The sequence below is a fragment of the Vanacampus margaritifer genome, chromosome 20 (assembly GCF_051991255.1).
Source record: "Vanacampus margaritifer isolate UIUO_Vmar chromosome 20, RoL_Vmar_1.0, whole genome shotgun sequence".
NCBI lineage: Eukaryota > Metazoa > Chordata > Actinopteri > Syngnathiformes > Syngnathidae > Vanacampus > Vanacampus margaritifer.
Window position 1 is genome coordinate 4,469,335 of NC_135451.1, and position 22,231 is coordinate 4,491,565.

A 22,231-nucleotide genomic window follows, 5' to 3' on the forward strand; every position below is an offset into this window, starting at 1 on the left:
GAAAGAAGCCAATACTGGTATCGGCCGCCGTCGCAAGTACCAATACCTTGAGAAACCAATACCTGTACTACGTCTAAAATGCCCATACACATAACCGCGGATTGGATTTGAAATTTACTGCATCTTATGTGTGATGACTGTATATGTTGCACTCATTTGCATGTATAGATAAGATTTGTTGTGGGGTGGGAAATTAGTAAATTCAACACCAGTAACGGTACACAACATGGACGATTCCAACGCATTGTGACATCCCTGATTTTAAAGCTAACATTCATTATAAAAAATAAGAATACCAGCTGGATGGTCTTCTAGTTGCTGAGTTTCTTTCCATCCATCCAGTATACTGCCTGTCTTGCCTATGTAGGAGTTTATTTTTATTTTTTTATCTGTTTGTTAAAATATCAACTGTATTTCACTTTTTTAATATTTTTTGGGCTTGTAAATACTGACAACAGGGCAAGCTGCATCAAGCACAGTGCAGAGACGTCCCGAAGCTCCATAAGAACTCCTAACCTCTTGATAGGCGCCTCACAATCAAAGTCATTAGCCGGCGTAATAAAGGGCCGGCGATACAGCCATTCTTCAGCAGCCTAACTCTTTTATAACCAACAGATTAAAGTTGATTGGATTAAAATGACATTCTTCCCGTCTGACCTTGGCAGCAGCAGTTAAGTTCATCCAAATTAAATTTCTCCGTAATAAAGATGATTCATCTGTTGCTTGACGTAGTTATATTAAAAAAAAAAAAATGAAAAAAGAGTGGGTAAAAGATTATGTGGCACGTGTTGGCATTCACACGGACAAAGGCTCACATGTTTATGGACCATCCATAAACTGTTGTCCAAAATAGAATTAATAATTCAGATTAAGGGGGAACAAACTAGCTAATCACTGAGCAAAAAATCAAAAGGGCAATACACTGGATAACTAGTTAGCATGTCTGCTTGACATTTCTGAGTTTCCTGGTTCTAATCTCAGATGGATGGATGGACAAATAGTAACATGTTCAAAGATAAATGAGGCTGTCATGAGCTGACCTGCTGCTCGAGTGTGTCCAATTGCCCTTGCAGGTCTTGCACAAGGCATCTAAAGTGATCCACCTTTTGCTGTCTCTCAGTCAGCAAATTTTGACTGACGTGGAGCTCGTCCGTCAATTGGTGGAGGGCCTCTTGCGAGCTCTCCCATTGGCCCACCTTGTCATGGTGGCGCCGCTTCAGCTCCGATAGTTCTTCGTGCGCGAAATGGCTCGCTTGTTGGGACTCTTTTAGCTGCCAATTAGATGACGTGAATTGTTCACTGAAAACACTTTTATAAAAATTACACAATCCAATCAAGCGTCTCCCACCTGTTGCTGGGAATATTGCAGCTCCTCAGCTAAATGTTTCACCTGCCCTTGCAACTTGTGCACCTTCTCCATTGCAGCGGTGTATTTGTGTTTAAAAATCACAGCCATTTCCTTTTGCTCCTCTGCTTGCAAGCGGGCCACTTCTAATTCCTCCCGAGCTTCTTTCAGCTGCCGAAGGAGGAGATCCAGATGCACCTGCTGCTTTTGTAACTCCTTCTCTGATGTTGCCAACTGAAAGCAAATGGAACATGCATGCAGATGAGAACAAATCTTGGTTCAGTAATTAAGTAGAAAAACAAAACGTTGCAAAGTGGACTACTGCGCTCAACAGATATTAGACAGTTGTTGTTAAAACCCAATTAAAACACTACACAAACTCCTACTTTAAAGTCACCCCTGTCACAATGACAGACGGAAACCCATGAGGTGAAACCGGGCTTAATCCTGGTGTTACACCGAGAATCCCGCCACAGCTCACCTCTCGAGGGGAGAGGTTGAGAAAGTTAAACCGGCTCTAGAACACTCATTTTGAGTTCATCCATGTTAATCCCGCTGTAATCTGGATGAGAACCTCCCGGTTTACAGCTAATGACAGCCAACTAGTTAGATTGCAAAGGTTCGTCGCGGCTTGGTTTAACCAAGGATTTGCTCGGTCCCATTTCAAATCAACGCTCAGCGTATTTTAGCAGAAAACCTGCACATGAAATAGAAGCGAGGAAGACAGACAAAGTGGACCACTAACATTAAATCTCTGAAAGAAAAAAAGTAAGAAAACTTTTTAGTGTGTGGCTTTTGAATTTATTGTGTCAGTTCATGTAAAGTGATTTAGAGCACACGTATACTAACTTGTTGTGTTGTCACATGACTCTTGTAACATCCAACCATGTGCTTTGCTAGTGGTTAGTTAAGTATCTCTCTCGTTGCTGAATAAAAGGCCTTTGAAACGAGGCTTAATGGGAAAACTATATGTGTATAAAATGCAAATGTTTTTCCTGTTCTCTGGGCCAGGTTTATAATCATTTTGGATTTTTCATTATAGTCTTTATTACGTTTTGACTTTTATTTTTAAATTAAGTTTAAATGAGTTTTTAGACTAAGTTTGTTAGGGTTTTTTTCCCTCAAAATGCCAATTTTTTTCTTTATTTTGTATTGGTTTTAGTATTTGTTTTATTTATTTATTTTAAAAATATTGAGTATGTGTCCAATGCAAGATTTAAAAAAGGAGCACTAAATATTGTGTAATAGAGTAAACTAGAATTGTTTCTAAATACCTTCATTTGTACAGACACTAAAATAAACACATTTAAAATGAAGGCTGACAGCTCATGTGTGACGTTAATTGACAAAGACAAAAATGTAGGACATTTATGTTATAGTTAATTTTAATTTTAGTTAGTTTTACAAGTATAATATGTAATTTGATTTAGTCTTCATTTTTTTTTAAAGCAGTTTAGTTTCTATATTAGTTAACAAAAATTAGTTTTCAATTAGGTTTTAGGTATTTAGTTTTCGTTAACTATAATATTCTTATGTCTTGTGATCATAATCAGAAGGCTTCAGGAAACAAACAAGCCTCATTAAACAAGACGGAAAAGGCGTCACTTTGACCTTCGCAGCCTGATATTCATCATTCTCTGGGTGCCACTAAGTGTGTGTTCGTTGTGACGGGTCAACTGCAGAGGTCACATTTGGTGTACATGACAAAAAAATATGATTTCAATTCATTTCCTTTCATCACAAATGCTCAGTTTGCTTGATTGCATGGGATCATTTTGATTCATCTTTATATTCTGATTAGCAATGTTCATTACCACTTTTTTCAGACTGATTCCAGTACAAGTACAGCAATCATGAGTAGTCACCAGTCACCAAATACATTTGATAGATAACCCCCAAAAAAACCCAATGAGGATACTTTTAAAGGAAGACCTATATATCCCAATATTAAGGATAGATCGATTATCGGCCGTGCCGATTATCAGCATTTTGACGAGTTTCGGCAACGGCTTTTTAGAAGAATTATACGCATAATAGATTATTTTAAAACTGTGTTAACTTCAGGGAACTATATATTTAAATGCTCAGTTACATTTCTGAGATGTCACTGACCCTGGGAACTCTCTGCACCTACTGTTTTTGCTTAAAATTAAAATTAATTAAAAATTTAACATTTCAGCTATTTTGAAATTTTGGAAAACTTAATTTTATTTTTTATTTTTTTAAATGTACTGTAGAAAAGAATAGGGAAGTATTTACTTGTTTAACTTTTTAAGACTAAGAAGATTTATAAAAAAATAATAATAATAATAATAAAGATTTTTATTTATTTCTTATTTTGCAAATCTTACAAGTTCGAATAAACACAGGCTTTAACAATCAACATCGTTGGAGTTTGTGTTTTGTTTTTGTTTTGTTTCTACACCAATATAGTGAAAATGAATTTGGGCACCAAATATCGGTTATCAGCCTCTTTGACTACTAATAATTGGTATTGGAAAAAAAAAACATCTGTCTATCTCTACAGAATATAATTTTTTTACTTAAAATTGCATAAAATTAATGGCAATTTTCTATTCTTCTAATTTTTAAATACTGCTATCGGCTGCTGTTGCAGTATGATGAGTGGTATCGGCTTGATACCATTATCTGATATTGGTACTCGCTCATCCCGAGTGCTCAGTCTCTCTCACTGTTTTACTTCACCAACAACCCTTCTCTTCATGACCTTTGACATTTTAGTTAAATTTTCCTACTTCCCCCCAGGGTTGTCATCTGAGAAGTAAAGAGAATGCCAAATGATGGAACTAGGAAGGCAGTTTTTGAGCAATAAGCACACACACACAGAAAACACAGCGAGGGGAGCTGCAAGAAAACTTAAAAGTCAATGACTCAAGCTTGAGTCAGATATTTTTCCCAGTTTAGTCTCACCACCAGATTGGAAAATGTGGACACGGCAAACAAGAGTGACTCATAATTCCCCTTGCTTTAGCTCGCAACTATTGAGGAGAACATCCCACTGCTGTAATGCAACAGCTCAGAAAAAGACACCTCCCCTAGGTCGATGTGGGTGTAAAGCAGGTTGATGTCAGATAGAAAAATCCAACAAACCCACAAAGGTATTAGCGTAGCCTTAAAATGGTGACTAAAATAAAGAAAAATCACTCTGCCTTTTTAAAGCACTCTTAAGATTCGGTTTAATCCATAAAGTTGAAAGTAGAGAAAGAAAGCTTTTTTATGGAGCACATTTGAATATTATTCACAATTGCATTGCACACTGGAAAAAAAAGCAAAGTACGTTGTGCTTTGTTCAACAGAAAGAAAATCAGAAGTTACTGTTCAAAGTCTACCCATACATCTTAAGCTTGAAATTGTACAAAAGTTAAGTACTGCATATAATATATTTTACTGAGTCTGTTTTATTTCAGGCATTGTGGAATTATTTAATACAATGGCTCATTAGAATGTCATTTTGTTAAATGCATTTTTCATATAAAATAACGATTCCCCCAATAGTGTATTATTGATATCCAAATACAATGGCTGGCATACACAGTCCACCTTACCAGCTTATCAGCTGACTTTATTTGCAATCTCAATTGATGAATCAACTCATCTCTGCTATTGACCTGATAAGACAAGAAGTAAAAGACACTCTGTAGGGAAACAAAAACAAAAAGGGACATGTACACATAAACAAAGTGAGATATGTACCTCCAAGTGACAAGCGTGCAGTTTTTCTTGGCACACTGCAAAGTCGGCCTCCAGTGTATCTTTGGTGTGAATAAGTTGACCATGCTGGCTGTTCACATCCTCCATCTTGGCTCTTAGATCATCCCGCTCCTTACCAAGGATCTCCAAATCGTTCTCCTGGGTAAACAATAGAAAAACAACCAAAATGATAAGCCACTAAAATATACTCATCTGCACATCACAACAATTTAAATCTAATAGGGATGGTTGATACCACTTATTTTAAGACTCACCGATACAATATCAATCATCAATACTTTTGGTACATTTGATATATAAACGTTCCCATTAAAAACAGTGACAGATCATTTTAAAGAAATACCTACATATCCCAATATAGCATTGTTAAATTTTTCATTTGATGCACTGTAATGTCAATTTTCTATTCTAACTAGACAAAGTGCAATTTCTACAGAAATTGCGTGGGAATGCTGAAAGCTGAATGCTATTAGCTGAATGCTAAGATTTGAATGCATGTGCTTGTGAAGTCAATTGAAAGATAATTTATGTGAAAATTGTACTTGTAAAAAATGACAAATGACAAATTAATGAAAAGAAAACAAACTGCAATCTGTCTAAGGTAGGATTTAATCATTTCGGAAAAATCACAATTAATTTCCTGATATGATAGTCAGTTGGTATCGAACCATCAAATGTGGTCCAAGCGGAGTTTGAACCCAGGTTCCCCGCCATGGATATATTTGCAATGTACAATTAGAGATGGGATTCAAACCTGCAACCTCCTGCTTACTGGACAATGCACTTTACCAACTGTGCCACCGAGCAGCATCAGACACCTGCCAATGATGATTAGTTGTATGTATGGAAGTGGGCGTGGAAAGTGCTACTTCAATGTCAGTCCCATAGAAAATGAATAAGGAAAAGTTGATAGTTAACGTTAAATTGTGCAAATACTGTAAGTAATTTGGAATCAGACGATATATACCCTGGGAGGCATGAATTTTTAAAGCAAGTTGAAATTTGAACGGTGTAAATCAGAAGTATTATGTGGGAGTTGTTTCACTGCAAAAAAGTGTGGAGAATAAAAATTACAATAACTTCTGCATTCCCACAATTACTAGTTCCTGATCATAAACCACCACACCATTACGATACCTTGAAACCAATACCTGGTATGGGTATTCACCCATCACTAGTTATTAGCATAAAATATGCATCTTGACTACTACTATTAATCTACTACAATATCAATGCACAACTTTGCAGTATTTATTTCACAATACATGTATTATTGTGGTTGCAGGTTGCAGTGATTGCTGTGTCTTGTATTATGAGAATGGTTTTACAAATTGGAGATTCTAGTAAAAAAAAAAAAAAAAGCCACACTCCTTATCTCTTTAGATTGTCCAGCCTTACCTAATAGTGTCCATTGAATGTTTTTATCATTCCATTGATTTCACAGTCATTTATTAGAATATAAAGCCTGCTCAGTAGTTACCTTTTCCTGATAGTCAGTCAACCTCTTCTCGTGGAGCTCCTTAACAAGAGTGAAAATCTTTAGCTCCTTTAAAAAAAAAAAACAATAAAAATAAATAAATAAATAAAATAGCTTCTCAATTTCCCATGGTTCTCCATTGTCAAAGTAAAGGGGAAAACAGCTGTGTGCACAATGTGAGATCAAATATTCATGTTATTGGACTAGTGTTTTAAGATAAGCGCAGTGGTGTGCGGAAGACAATCTATGCAGCAAAACTGGTGTTTATGCTTCTCTTGAAATACAGTGTGTCTGACAACTGCTTTCATTATGTCTGTTTCCTTGGTGAGCTCCCCTGATTACCCACTTTTACCGAAGGACGCCGCGTGTGTGCCGAGCAAGCGTGCCTCTGCGCACGGCTCCGTACCCTTGACTTTGCTGGGAAATGTTATTGATTTCTTTATTTCATCTAACCGAGTTCACTAGTCTGCATGTTATCAAGATATTTCTGTGTTCGGGGGCAGTCGTCATATCTGCAGACATGTATTGCATGTCATTTTTTTCCATTAATGGATTTTTAAATAGATTTTTAATCTCACACATTTTTCAAAAGATCTTCAAGCTTTGAGAAAGTGGGAATTTACTTCACGTATATATTGTAAAATACAGTAGCATTAATTTTAAATTGACCAAAACTAAATCCAAAGTGAATAAATGAAGTAAGTTGAGGTGAAATGTGTACATTAGTCAATGCATTTAGTGCAAAGTTTCAAAACCATTCATTGTGATAAATTGAGCCAACTGCTGCCTTGCACTTTCCATCTCCTGCTGGTTCGGAGTGATCCAGGGATTGTTTTGACTAGTGTTGAGGGCTCATTTATAACTGTCCGAGGGGATTGATGGAGTTAACTTGGCTCTTTGAACTCTCACCTTTAGAAGTCAGCAACCAGGCTTTTTTGTGATACACTAAACCACAGCAACTTCAGGGGAGGGAATGAGAACACACATTCAGCATTGTATGCATAATTTGAACTAGGAATGTTCAAAACACAGATACTGAGGACCAGTACCTCGGGTACAGTGGTTCTTAGCCCTGTGAGAGGTACCCCACCAGTTTCCTATGCACATTCTTTTTTTAATGAAAAATAAAATAGGATATATTTGTTTTCAAACTCAAGACAGGTACAGGGTTTACTGGTGAATAAAATGAACAGGGAAAGTAGCCTTTTCATCTTGATTTCAGAAAGTGTTGTGTTCCTGCCAGCCCATCGCAAGTACCGACACTTACTAATACGAGTGTGGTATCAGCCCATAACCACCCATCTCTAATTTTAATCATAACTTTACGGAAGGTTGAGTCTTTGTTAACGTTGTGTATAATGACAGCGCAATAAGCAAATGAAACGATGACCAGGGTATTTACAGTATATCGTATGTGGCGTTAGAACTACATACCGTAAACGTGCACTATCTCTGATAAATCTTAAATCTCAGCTTCATTTATCTTTGAGTAGTGTATGTGCCTCAATTCCCAATGTGAGCGCGTGATAGGCAGAATGAATGTTGATAAACACCAGAGAATGTCGTGTCAAAACAGACACCTTGTCAAAATGACACGCTAACTAGGTCAATCACAAAGTTTAAGGAGAAACTTTGGAGTAAGAGCTTTGCTTTATGCATATCTCTGAGTGCGGATGTCTACGCGCGTGATAAGCTCCTGAACGAATCGGCGGGAGGGGACCGCCGATATCGAAGGTATTTTTAAATCAATGAGCTCTTAAGTGTATCTCGGTCTCAGTGTGTTTGCACGTATACACGCACACAACACTCAGCGCAGACAGAATCCCTACTGACAGGCAATGACAAGATAAAGAGAAGGAAGTTGAAAAAAAGGTGGGGTAGAGGACGACAGGAGGGGGTGTAACAATATTTGTACAGTTGGGGGTGCGGGTGGTGACGGGGATAAAAGGGAAAAGTGTCAAGGCAAGGAAAGAAATGAGCAACAAAAATGATGGCACGAGAGGCAAGGAAAGGAAAAAATAGTTAAGCGATTCTGATAAATATCATCATTGTGAGCAGGACCAAGTCCAGCCTTGAAGACCTGAACAAAACTTCAACAATGGCGCGTATGTGCCATCACAATGCTCCTTCTGACGCCTTTTAGTCTCCCCGCCACTTTAGTCTGTGTCACATAATGCACAATTTGGCTCTTTTCTTCACTCTGCTTTGTGGAGGAACTACTACATGCGCATGCCTCTAAACGGAAGGCTCATTGAAGACTGCAGACACATAGGAATGGATTAATATTAAGGTTAATAAGTCAAAGATATTACGCAACGAACCAATGTAACTTTTTCATATGTTGCTGGAAAAATCTAATCAGCCCTTATTTGAATACTGGGAAGTGAGTTATGTAAAAATCTGAGCTTTTTTTGTTGTTGATTATTTAAAAAATATATACTTTGTTTTTAATATACAACAACAATAATAATAAACACACAAACGTTTTTTTTTTCTTTTTCTACATCCCTCACAATTAACTTTGTTTTATTTAATTAACAGGTAACTACACAGTGCATTCCGCCTCACATTTGTCCACAATGAAAAGTGGACATTTTCACGAATTTATCAATGTAAAGGGCTACCAATTTTAATACACATTTCCTCAAATTATGTGGGGGTCAATGATCTCCGCATTGCCATTTTGTCCACTACTGAATTAGCCACTGGCTAGCTTTTCACCTCACAGTTCTGAGGGTTGGGGTTTGAATCCGGGACCTATGTGAAGCTTGCATGTTCTCGCCGTACTTGAGTGGGTTTTCTCCAGGTACTACAGCTTCCTCTATCCCAAACAACAAAAAAGAGGTTTCTTAGAATAACTGAAGACTTTTAATAGTCCGTAGGTGTGAATGTGAACATGAATGGCTGTTTGTCTTTATGCGTCGTATGATTAGCTGGCAACTAGTTCAGGGTCTACCCTGGTTCTGTCCCAAAGACAGCTGAGATAGGCTCCAGCAAACACATGGCCCTCTTGAGAATAAGTGGTAGTAGAAGATGAATGGATGGGATCACTTGGAGACCACAGACCCTCATACAGACACATTGCAATGGCCACAGAAATCAGCATTGACCACATTTCTCTAAATAAATTTTTTAATGATAATGCAAGCAATAAAATTGAAAAAAAAATTCTCTTTAAATGAAGTAACTACACAACAAGACAGTGTATTTGAAGATGATTGCCATAGTAAGATTGAGAGAGCTACTAATAGACATGGTGAACCATAAAAGGATGAATAATGATTATAACAATGTAGTGCATGAAAATGATTTCATTATACAAATATTTTTAAAGGAGGGAATCAGTAGAGTACACTCCAGTCTTGAGTGTTGATTAGAATTGTGAAGTATAAGCTTTTTAACATGTAGTCTCAACAGTTACTCCATCCTGAAGACTGTCTGTACAAAAATGGAATGAAGAAGGCATGGCGTGTGTGAATGTGTGACATGTTATAGCGAGATCATAGAAACAGCAGTTTTGTGCATTAAGCAGGGCCAGATGTGAAGCAGAAACTGGATCCCTGGACTGAAGGTAATGGTCCATCCATTGGGTTAACAATCTAAACATGATGGACATATCTTACTGTGCATGCACACTGCTTGTGTGAGTATTCAAAAAAGGATAAATAATGTGAAAACACAAAGTATCTGCCCAAATGGAATTCTAACACAATATAAATCACAAGCAAGAACATTTACTTTTGTTCTTTGGCAAAAAGAGTAAAGAGTGAAAAGGTCAAAAAAGTGCTGCAGCATAAAAATTAGTCGGGTAGAAAAATCTAATTTTGTGTCATTTTTTCCAATAAGGCTCTAAATATCAGTACATTCCATTAGCCATTATCTAAAACCTTATTATCAACTCCACTTTAGAAATAGACAATGTCTGTCAGTATTACATTGGAAAATTAAATATTTAACTGAATTGCTGCACCTGTGTGACCCTCTTATCAGTCTCGCTGTGACAAAAGACAGTTGATTACATTAAAGTGAATATTATGTTTCATGTGAATCCTGCACAACTTTCACATTTTTTTATTTGCTGCTTAAGTCTTTGTACTGTGACATTGTCGACTCCATTGTCCATTCTACATTGAATACCTAAAACCTATGCACATTTACAGAAACCCTTCTTTTTTTTTTTTTAAATACGATTTGTATTTATTTACCGGGAGCGAATCTGGCTCTCTTCACCTTGAATTGAGAAAGCATTGTGTTCTTCTATTCCCCATCTCAATGCAGTTTAAGGAAGGATTCCTTTAGTTTTGCTCGATAGCTGGTTGTGTTGGACTAGAAATGCTCAACTTGGCATTGAAAATCATGCAGTTAGGATGCTAGATTCCCTTCTTGCATCAGGAAAAAAAGTGCATTTCTATCTGTTTCCGTTTTGCAGCAATTAGCATTAGAATATAGCTACGTTTCACAATGATTCACAAATCTATTTAAAACACTGGGAAAAATAGTATTTTGCAACATGGCCCTGGTTCATCTCTTATACTCTACTGCCACCTGCTGGCCGTTTTGGTAACATCTACTATTGCTTTAAGAGTTCTCTTCAGTTCAGAGGCTGCATCAAAGTCTTCTGTATGCTTTAGCATAAAAAACATAAAAAATGCAAATATACTGTATGTTTTTGGGAGCAAATTTGTTAAGATAGAACCCAGGGGCAGTAGCTGAAATAAAAACAGCAGAGGCCCAAGAATTAAACCCTGTGGAGCACCAAACGTACTGTTATACATGTCAATTCATATTGCACCTATTCGTCCGGTCACCTTTTCTTTTGGCATCATCACAACAGTCACTACTGGGTGCGCCAAATTCCCTGCAGCACAGATAGGCCAAGCAATGTAGTGAGATCACCTGCAGCCAATGATTGCCAAGCGGGCATATCATCAATAATCATACAAGTCGGGTGTGTGTCTTGACTGCTGCCAAATCCTTGAGACTAACTCACCAAACTCTTCGATTGACCCCAGTTTAAGAGCCACTGGCCTAAAACCTACATATCACTGTCAATAATAGATGGCCAACAAAGCGAATCAACCCTCGTCTTGGCTAACTGTTCTAGTCAGATGACAAGGTGACACAATAAAGTTATACAGCATTTGAATTTGAATAATTACCTTCTTTTCAGTGTTGCAGTGCACATTAGTCGGTTCCTGCTGCAGACACGCCAACTCTTTACTGATGTGCTCCGACTGTTCCTGGATCTGCTGCCTCATCTGCCTCTCTGCATCCAGACTGACACGGGCCCGATCCAGGGTTGCACGAATGTCGTTCACTGCACGCTCGCTTGTCTGTAACTGAGGGCAGCAACAGATAAAGACAGGCAGCCGGAGAATATGTTCACTCTGTTAAGTTGTATGCTTTTGAAGCGTTTCTAAAAAGCTTAGGGTGCAGCCGGCAGCCAGCCGCAGAGAGGGTGATCCAAACAAGGAGAGGCACACAATGAAGTACGGAACCGTTACAGCTACAAGAGGACAGAGATGAAAGTAGAATTTAGGCATGCTTGCCACAGCTCTGTCTGCTCCGTCTCCATAGCAGTGAAAAGGAAGATCATAAAAGCATTGTGTCAGGCCGAGGAACCCGACAGTTTCTGCTTTGACTGTGGACCAATAAAAGTGCAAGTCAACAAATCATAAAGTTGTAGGGCCCTATCTTAAGTGTGCTTCTGAAACTTTGGGACAAGATTTGTGGTGGTAATTTTTTTCTTCACTTGGATTGCCTTTAAGCATCAGACACAATTGAATTTAATTAACTCTGGTCTATGGAAAACCGCAGGTCTTTCATGTAATGTCACCCAATCAACATAAGCTTGCGTGTTTAAGTTTATGTGCATGCCACACATTATTGGTGTTTCTAGAAATTGAAATCAGCATCATAATTCTATTTGGATTAACAATTTGGAAGATGAATAACCATTATACTGTTGTCTACATAAACAAAAAGGTTCATTTCTGGATTTACACTGACATCTGCCATCATACAGAATAGTCAGTCATCAGTCCTGCCACTGAAAAGATCACGCTGTATCCAATTACATCCTTTCCAATTAAGTGAATGAAAAAACGTTTTATCACATTTATAACAAAACTCCAATATAATTAACCTCACTGTCTCAGCATGAATTTAACTCAATCAAACAGATGATTAAGCTCATATATTTAGTCAATGACATTATTAATAAATATAAATAGTAATTGCGGTGCATGAGATCTACTGGAGGTTTATAGCCTGTATATATATATATATATATAAAACATCTCTAAAAATAGAGTCATGAAGACATAACATAGGTTTATGTTTTACTATTAATAATTGTTACCTTCTTTGATTAACCTCCTTGATGGTTTAAATGAATACATAATTTATGAATACTTAATTCTAAAATATTTGGCTAATCATGCTTGTTATTACCGTTGCAATATCATTGTCTTGAACTAAAGTAGTGACAGCACTGTAACTAGACAGTGCTAACAAAACACATAATGTATCATCGTTTAACGCAATTGTGATCATGTCAACTATCAAATTTATAATTTAAATGTATAGCAACAATTTGTTTTATAGAGGAATGTAATGAAAATGGCACAAATAATATATCTTACTAACATAATCCAAAATTATACTTTTACTGAAAAGTAGAACTTTAGAATATGTTATCTTATCTTTGATTATTATGTTATTTTATGTTGCTTATTATGTTAATTATTCTGCCTTTTTTCTACCTCAACCCTTTAAATTGTCTGTAGGTGTGATAGGATAGGATATGATAGGATATGATAGGTTATGATAGGATAGGCTCCAGCTGGTCCCCAACTATTATGAGGATAAGATGTTCAGAGAACGGATAGATGGTTCTTTCCTAAATTTCCTTCCTTCACACACCACTGATTTCCTCCCATACTTTTAGCAAAGCTACTGAAACCCAAGCTAACAGGTTCAGCGTGACGAAGTGGGGATGTTCCCACTACTGTATGTGAGTGGATGACAAATGACTCGTCGGGCACACAATTTGTCTCTGATTGGTTGTTTTCCCTCAGGTGCCGTGTTTTTTGTGTGTGTATGTTGTTTGATTGTTAGTCATACTAGAGGGACAAGATGGTTGCTTTTTTTCACAGATTATATTATTAATGTTCCACTGACAGTTTTAACTAATATTAGAAAAAGTGATTATTTTTATGAATTGTAAATTCCCCCTTTAAGTTGCACGGCATGCACAAATTTGCTGTGAACATTGGTAACGGATGATTGATCAACGACAGCTTCCAGTAAATGGTTTTATTTGAGTCTAAAAAATACCTGGAGGGACCAAAGTAGGCAGAAGAAATATTTTTGGGTAAGGCAGAAGGAAAAAAGGAGAGAGCTAAAATTGTAAAGGCTATTCCATTTATCATGCGTATGACTCTTTAATGTTCCCATTCATTACTTTTGGTTCTCTCTGGGATGAGGGCCATAGTGGACCAAAACAAAAAGGTAAGTATGAGGCACACTAATTTTGGGGAGAAGAAAAATACAAAAGAAAGAAACAAATCTACTTCATGCCTCAGTGACAGGAGCCTGATTTCTAATAGTACAACTAGAATAGCCTCTGTGAAGGTAAGATGGCGGCAAAGAGTTATTAAATATGGTGAGAGAGGGACAGGGGAAGCTGGAGGAGGAGGAAGAGGAGGAGGAGGAAAAGGGATGATTAACTGTGAAGGAAGTAAAAAATGAGGAGAATTCCCAGATGCACCTGACTGGATTTGATTTAGATAATGTCGTCTGAATCGGTTCCTTACTTAAGTGCAACGTGCCTTCTCTTTGTGTGTTTGTTACCTACTTGGCTCTGCAGTGCAGACAGGCTGGCTTTAAGGTGTGCTTTGTCTTCAAGCAGCTGTTGTGTGTTTTTCTCATTCAGTACCAAGGTTCTCCTCAGCGAATCCTGCGTGGCCCGTAAAGACACCGTGGTCTCTTCCAGCTGCTTTACATTTGCATCGCTCATTTTAAGCTAAAGCAAAGACAGAGCAGTGGGTGAGGGGCCGTCAGAGACATAATTCAGGATTACCACTCTCTACATACATAACTAAAGGCTCTCTTACACGCTACTGAAACACTCTTACACACTGTATTCAAACACTTTTATTTACACTGTTAAAATACTCTAAAATACTACTGAAAGGTTTGTTGCAGTACTAACTTTCACACACACTACTGAAATGCTCTCACAATTGAAAAGCTCTCATGAAAACATATTTCAGTGCTTTATATTACTTCAATATGTATATTATATTAGTTTTGTGTGTTTGTGTGCCAAAGTGCTTCACTCAGAAGCCTCTGCATACTCTTTTATTTTTTTTAACCTGAATATAGAAATCAATTAGCTGCCACAGAAAATATGAGCAAAAACACTTTTAACTCCGAAAAAATGTTTAGTTAAATAGCTTATTTTAAAATAGTAAATATATGAAATATATACCATCTAAAAATAATATAAAATAAAATAATAAATGTCTAAAAAATAAAGGTCTCCTCATATTCTTGAAATTAAAGCCAAATCAAAATTAGAAGATTAATAAGTGATGGCGATGTGGCGAAAAAGACTAGCTTTAAAAAACACTTCTTGCCAAGATGTGCCATTTACTTGTTCCTCACCCCCGGTCATGATTCTTCGTGAGCAGAGAACATAACTATACATAATACAACACTAAAAAAGCTATGATAACGATATGAATCAATGACTACAATAATCAATGCATATTACTGATACGTTTAGTAAGAATCGATGGGGACGGGTTAATAATAAGCCATGGCTTCTACCTGTCAGCCCTTCTTTCGGATGTCAATGTTGCAAATGATATGATGTGATCGTTGTAACCTGTAATAATGTGTCTGAAAGGAAAACATGAATAAAACAAAATATTACATTAGAATTAGGAATGGGCGAGTACAGATACCGGTATCAGCCACCCTTTTGTTGACCGTTTTACGATCAGGAACTAGATATTAGAAGTTACAAGAATAGAAAATTGCCATTCATTTCATGCAATTTAAGGGAAAAAACTATATTGGAATGCATATGTCTTCCTTTGCATATTAATAAAAAAGGGGAAAAAGGAAAAATTATGTTATCTGCAGTTGCTTATAATGCTGGCGTTGGGCCAAAACCGCCAATGTCTAAATTTGGTCAATTGAATATGTTCAACAAATGTCATTTTTTTGGATTGTTTCTTGAAAAGTGATGGGTTTTAGCCATATTTTGTGCACAATGCTATTCACGAAGGCATCAAAGAAAGAGTGTGAGAAGCCAGAAGTCTTATCTGGCAAAGACTATTAAAAAATGAAACCTCCAATGCTTGAATCCTAAAAGCAACAATAAAAACATCACCAAGTGATATGGCATGTACTGTCTGTCATTATCAAGGCATTATTGTCGGAAAGAGACTAAGTATGGGTAGGAAGCAGACAGAGGCTGAACTCCTCACCCCGTGCATTCGCATGTGTGGGTCTGTGGTTCAGAACCTCCTGCCAAAACCAAAGCCCCTATTCATTAGTTCTGTGTTAAATGGGCTCTGTGTTAGATTAGCGGGGAGTCACCACAGACAGCAAGACACACATATAAACATATTTACATATGCACAACATGTACATTAGACACACACTAATATATGCATGCACATGGCCAAATAAAGTGAAAGAACACATTGAGCTATAGCAACACAAAAACATGGCTACCTTAGGTTGCTGCATCCTTTTTAACTATGTGCGTCATGCAACTTTTTTGTTATCGGCTCTTATGGCAGATTGTGGTTCGAGAATTGCTATCTACATTCAGTATGCAACATATATATACAGTACATCATCATCCAACATGCTGTAACTTCAAGCTAATGGACTTTTAGGCAGTTAACTCATTTACTGTGTGGCTAATGGCTGGTAACATTATTAGAAATGAGGCAGTAGATGATACAAGGCTGAATTAAACGGACTCGTCAGCATACTCCAACTAATTTTAGTGTGACTATTGGGAAATAAAATGTGCTGTATGGAAGTGGGACAGTAAAGTTTGAATTTCATTGCAGTGTCATTTTAATAAAGTCGATAAAAATTGTCTATAGGGATCCTAATTTGTAATTCTTTATGTACCCTGCATGTATCTCAATGTATCTATCCTATGTGCAATGAATAGAACAAGAAAATTAGTGTGAGTTAACGACTTTTGAATATGATGATACACTAAAGTCATTATTTTCTACATCAGGAAAAGACAATTAGATCATACAGTACATACTGTATAGATTAATTGCGTATTAATTCAACTCAAAACTTAAAATACATTTACATATTATAGATTATAATATTGTAATCTGAATGACGATGATATGACTAGTAAGATTACTCAGCAATCTTTGGTCTGACACTATTCAAAATCAGTATTGTACCTTGATAACAAAAAAAAAAAAATGTAGCAGAAATTACAATAAATAAATAAATAAATAAATTGATAATTAGGAAGTGCTAAGTGGAATCCTGAAGATTCATTGCAAGTAAATTTCATATTCTGTCCCACTCTAAACAGAGTAAACTTTACACTTGGAAGAGAGTAAAATACTAAAACAATAAAAAATTAAATAAAAAACACTCACGAATTGAGGAACGATCCCACAACCTTTAGCATGGAAGACAGCCACTACACACTTGAGCTATGCAAGACTTATTGTTAGTTAACATATTGCTGGTGTGTCCAAAAGGAGAACAAAATTGGAGGTACGAGGATTCCACCTGACACCTGCGATATATTGACACCGAGTAGGAGTGGAATGGGTCAGTGGTTAGATTGGCTGTCTCTCAACCTGGAGGTTCTGTGATCGTTCCTCAACAGTTGAGTGTTTTTATATATATATTTGACTCTCTTCAGAGTATAAAGTTTACTCTGTTTAGACTATAGCTGTCAAAAGTAATCAATTATCAAATTAATCAACAACTATATTCATAATTGAGTAATCATTTGGAGCCATTTTTTTAATTTAAAATTGTCCAAATCATCTGATTTCAGCATATAAACAGTAATTGTTCACTGATTTCTGCAGTCCTTCAAGAAAGAAGACTGATTTTCTTCTGTGTTTAATCAAAATGAGACATTTCCAAGCATCTGTTTTTACTTTGGAAAACAATGACCGAACCGCTAACATAGTACAACATCAATCCTGCTTTTATTTTTAAATCATTATGCAAATACGATGTACGAAATAAACACCAATCACTGGTTAATAAACAGTAATCAGGGAATTTTTTTTTTTGTTTTTTTACTACACTTTAATGCAAAATTAAAATTAATCAGATTAGTCGATTAATTGTTTCTAAAAATATTCAATAGTGACAGCACTAGTCTAGACTGGGACCAAATATAGTCTTTTTCAGAGTAAAATTTACTCATCCATCCATCCTTTTTCTTAACAGCTTGTTCACACAAGGGTCGCGGGGGGACTGTGTATCATCATTTTTTTTTTAAATTAAAATAGAAATAAAAAATAAAAATAAAAAATAAAAACTAACTAAAATGAACAATTCCAAAACTATAATAACCCTGTCTAGTAGTCTAACTAAGTTACTTTTAAAAGCAAGTAATTAGCAAAGTAACTAAGTTACTTAAAAAAAAACTGGCAACACTGGTCAAAATACAAAGTCTATACAGCACTGACTTTGACAACTCTGTAAAATGGTTATATAATTAATACATCTCAAAAGTCTCCATAGGAAATTATTTGATCCCATGTGGGTTTGGGGAAATCTTAATTCTCCATTGGAGGACTTGTGGACCTTAACAGGAAGTCTGGAAGAAAGAATACCAGATTTGTGATTTTATTTTATATGAGTACTTAAGCTTTGGACTTTCCTATTAGCAAGAACCCCCCTTTGAGAGAGAAAGCCCAATCTGATCAAGTCTCATTACTTTAGCAATCAAAGCCCCCACCCCCCCGGATCTGCCCCCCTCCTCAAACCATGCACTCTCCCACAGCCATCTTTAGTGCTTCCCTCAGTTTCCTCTTTTTATTCTCTCCTCCTCGATCATGTTTTTTTCTTTTTCTTTTTTCGCAAAGGAGGGAGCGGCTTGAGCAAATCCTTGATTGGCCAAAGTCTATCTTCCATCTAGGATTACAAATAGAAATGGAACATTTGAGGACAAAGTAACGAGGGTTCGGTGGGAAAGGGCTCAGAGAGGGAAAGACAGTTATGGGTGCGAAGTGAGAGAGAGAGGGTGGTTAATATAATTGAATTAAAAAGATGGAGCGGGGCCATTTCTAAGCAGGTGGGAGTGCGAAGTGAGAAGGAGCAGGCATGATATTAACTTCTAATAAAAGACAGATTAGAAAGTGGCAGGGTGGACTGCTCCATCTACCTGTGGGAGCAATGGCACCCACATAACCTCTCAGTGCAGTACGTACATTGACATCCGCTCAAGGATTGAACCTGTGCCCATTGGTTTGGGAGCAAAAAGCGCTACCATTGAGCACCTTATTTGAACGCTTATTGGATGATAGGCTGACATTATTATTATTATTATTTTTTTATATAATGCGATCTTGCGATTTTGACCGACGTATTAAGCACCACTGGTGTAACGCCTATCGAGCAAGCCTGTACTGTACCTTTAACTGAATACACACATAATTTATAAGAGAATATGTGACATTTGAGGAGACACACACCGACAACGTGTCTGGCAGCAGGGCCTTATCAGCACTAATTCAAGGATCACAGTCATCAGATAATGAGGAAGCAGCTCTTTGAGGGGCGGCTGCTGTTCAGACAATTAATTAACTAATTGCGCTAACAAGCTCGTTTAATGACTCTTTTTTTTGGCAGCATGTGTGAATACATTAACAAGGCTAATTCAATTAAGCAGGTGCAGATTTCACAGCTGCGTCCTACACAAAAAGAGAACAATCCTACAGGTGTTTCAGGCTTTCATTTGACTCTGATGTCTATCGCGGGAAATCCTCCTCATTTGACCCAAAACGTAATGATATGCAGATCAAGTGGTGGCGCTTTTGTTTGTGGAGTGTGTATTCGTGTGAGTGCATCAATGGGCATAAGCACCTTGGAATATAAAGTACAGCTCAAAAGGGTTCACAAGCATTAAAGGAAAACGCTGTGAAATATTCATCAGTTCAAACATTAATATAATTCATAGCTTTACAGTTATTTTTTATGTTGTCTTGCCTTATATACTGTATAATATAGTCGTCGTCTATCTATCCATTTTCTATAGAGTTTGTCCTCATTAACTCATTCACTCCCAGCCATTTACACGGAAGCAACCCCCTTCACTCCCGGCTGTTTTACCGTATTTTGACTGATTTTGCAAGGCCCACAGAATATTGTCTTCTATTGCGATAAAAACATGGAACCTACCAAAAAAAAGATTAGTCTCTTCTTTCATCAGGAAAAAATGTATATTTCTATCTGTTTCCGTTTTGCAGCAATTACCATTAGAATATAGCTAGGTTTCATGATTATTCACAAATCTGTTTAAAACATTGGGGAAAAGAGTATTTTTGCAACATGGCCCTGGTTGATCTCTTATACTCTACTGCTACCTGCTGGCCGTTTTGGTAGTAACTACTATTGCTTTAAGAGTTCTCTTCAGTTCAGAGGTTGCATCAAAGTCTTCTGTATGCTCTATCATTAAAAAAAACATAAAAAACAAAGATTTGTTTTTGGGAGCAAGATATAACCCAGGGGCAGTAGCTGCAATGATATATATTTCTATCTGTTTCCGTTTTGCAGCAATTAACATTAGAATAAAGCTAAGTTTCATCGTTTTTTACAATCTATTTTAATTTGTAGGGAAAACAGCTTTGTTTCAAATTGGCCCTAGTTGATCACTTTTGCTCTGGTGCTGCCTGCTGGCCGTTTTTGTAATAACTACCATTTCTTCAACCGTTCTGTGCGGTTAAGAGGCTGCATCAAAGCAAATACATCTTTGGGACACTTAAAACATTTAAAATATAACATATGTATACGTTTTAGGGAGCAAAAGAGTTAAGGTCGTGGAGCTGGAGCACAGATAACTTTCGGAGACTGAAGAAGTACATCATGGACGTGTTGCCAGTCAATTGCAGAGCACATATGGACAAACAACCATGCACACTCACATTCACACTTTTAGACAATTTAGTTTTCAATAAAGCTAGCACACAGTTGAAACAAGAAAACCAGATTCAATCCCAGAACCTCCTGATTAGACTGAGGACGACATGGTAATCACTTCTCCTCCATGCTGGCCATTATATTATATATATTGTATATATATATACAATGAGTGAGTGTTTTCATTTCTATTATTTTTTCATATTTTTTTTATTCATATTGAATCATGCTTCCATGTCCATTTAATTAATGATTACCATGTCATACAAAACAAAGCTCTAAATATTTATTTCCGTTTGATTCACAAAACTGCTCCACACAACTTTATTTGAAGAGCAACTTTCTAATTTTACGTGAATAGAACACTTCCCCCTGTGGCTGACAGACATCGTAACAGAAGCTAATTCATTTCTGGTTCCAGTTCTTAATTTTCCTACTATTTTTCTGTTCAAGTTGGATGTACCCACTTCGGTGCCATTCTAGCCAGATGTTTGTGAAAAGTGGACTCCATAGCACAAGCAGTTATGGTAATTCCATATAATAATAATATAATAATATATAATAATAGCGTATTTCTAAGCCTTGCAAAATAAAGTCATCTTTGCTGTATTCTTAGTAAGAATCAAAACAACAGTACGCTACGGAAAACACATTTATGATATTGCTTGGTAACACACCTTTCATACATAAGATTATGTGAGTATGTGTGTGTGTGTTGAGTTTGCTTTGTTATGGCAGCTGTTACAGGAGCAGGTCCCTCGCCTGGCTAACTAAAGCACTGAGGTCAGTGGTTAGCTAAACTCCCATGGAGATGATAGCGCTGATTAATTTCCTCATATTTATCACCCTCACACCTACCCCCTGTCCATAAAGTTGCTCTTTGACTGTGTGCCTTCAGCTACTGCTGCATATTAAATTGGTTCCTGTTTTTAATTTCTAGATAGCCATGGTTCCATTTTTCTCACAGCCATGACAGGGTAGAGCAGCCTACATGTAAAGGAAAAATGATCTGACTTATTGTTACTGTCATATTTTTATTTTTTATTTGCTCCGTGTGTCCGACTGGATAGTATACAAGTCTAAGTCATTATCATCACACGTGGGATTGAACACAATAGAAAAAATATTCTTATGTTGCTGTGTTGTAGAGAAAAATTTGCTTGTGGCGTTCATGCTGTGGTCTATCAACATAACAAGAGTAAAAGCATAGTAAAATAAAGGCATTCTTTTAAACTTATTCATACCATGCAACAACAAAGACAAAGGAATTACTCTATCATTGACCAATAGTGACAACTAAACACTACACAGAGACACAACCCCTGTTATTTCTTATAAATTAAATATGTAATCACATTATATGCACCCAAGTTCACTTTTTCCTACTCAATCAAATGACTTCTACCTGTATCCAGGCATGAAACAATAACAGCTGGAGTTAAGTTTTGCATAACGTCCTTCTCCGGCAGACAATAACTACATCTAATCTAAGTGATAAATGAGGCCAA

The 22,231-nt window shown here is 36.8% G+C and overlaps 1 protein-coding gene across 9 annotated transcripts in view; it reads right to left on the minus strand.

Moving 5' to 3' along the window:
* The window catches only part of LOC144040752 (uncharacterized), a 142,268-nt gene that overhangs the window by 54,099 nt on the left and 65,938 nt on the right, over nucleotides 1–22,231 (minus strand). For 7 of the 9 annotated variants that reach the window (XR_013289831.1, XR_013289830.1, XR_013289832.1 and 4 more), the window contains exons 7-13: nucleotides 14,413–14,580; nucleotides 11,714–11,893; nucleotides 6,558–6,623; nucleotides 5,060–5,215; nucleotides 4,912–4,974; nucleotides 1,349–1,579; nucleotides 1,041–1,271 (exon numbers count right to left, since the gene is read on the minus strand). Coding sequence is in view for 6 of the 9 variants with exons in the window: in XM_077555194.1 (XP_077411320.1) it covers nucleotides 1,041–1,271; nucleotides 1,349–1,579; nucleotides 4,912–4,974; nucleotides 5,060–5,215; nucleotides 6,558–6,623; nucleotides 11,714–11,893; nucleotides 14,413–14,580 (1,095 nt within the window). In the remaining 3 variants the exon portion in view is untranslated. The remainder of the gene's footprint in view (nucleotides 1–1,040; nucleotides 1,272–1,348; nucleotides 1,580–4,911; nucleotides 4,975–5,059; nucleotides 5,216–6,557; nucleotides 6,624–11,713; nucleotides 11,894–14,412; nucleotides 14,581–22,231) is intronic. The other 2 variants (XM_077555193.1, XM_077555192.1) reach the window with 2 other exon arrangements.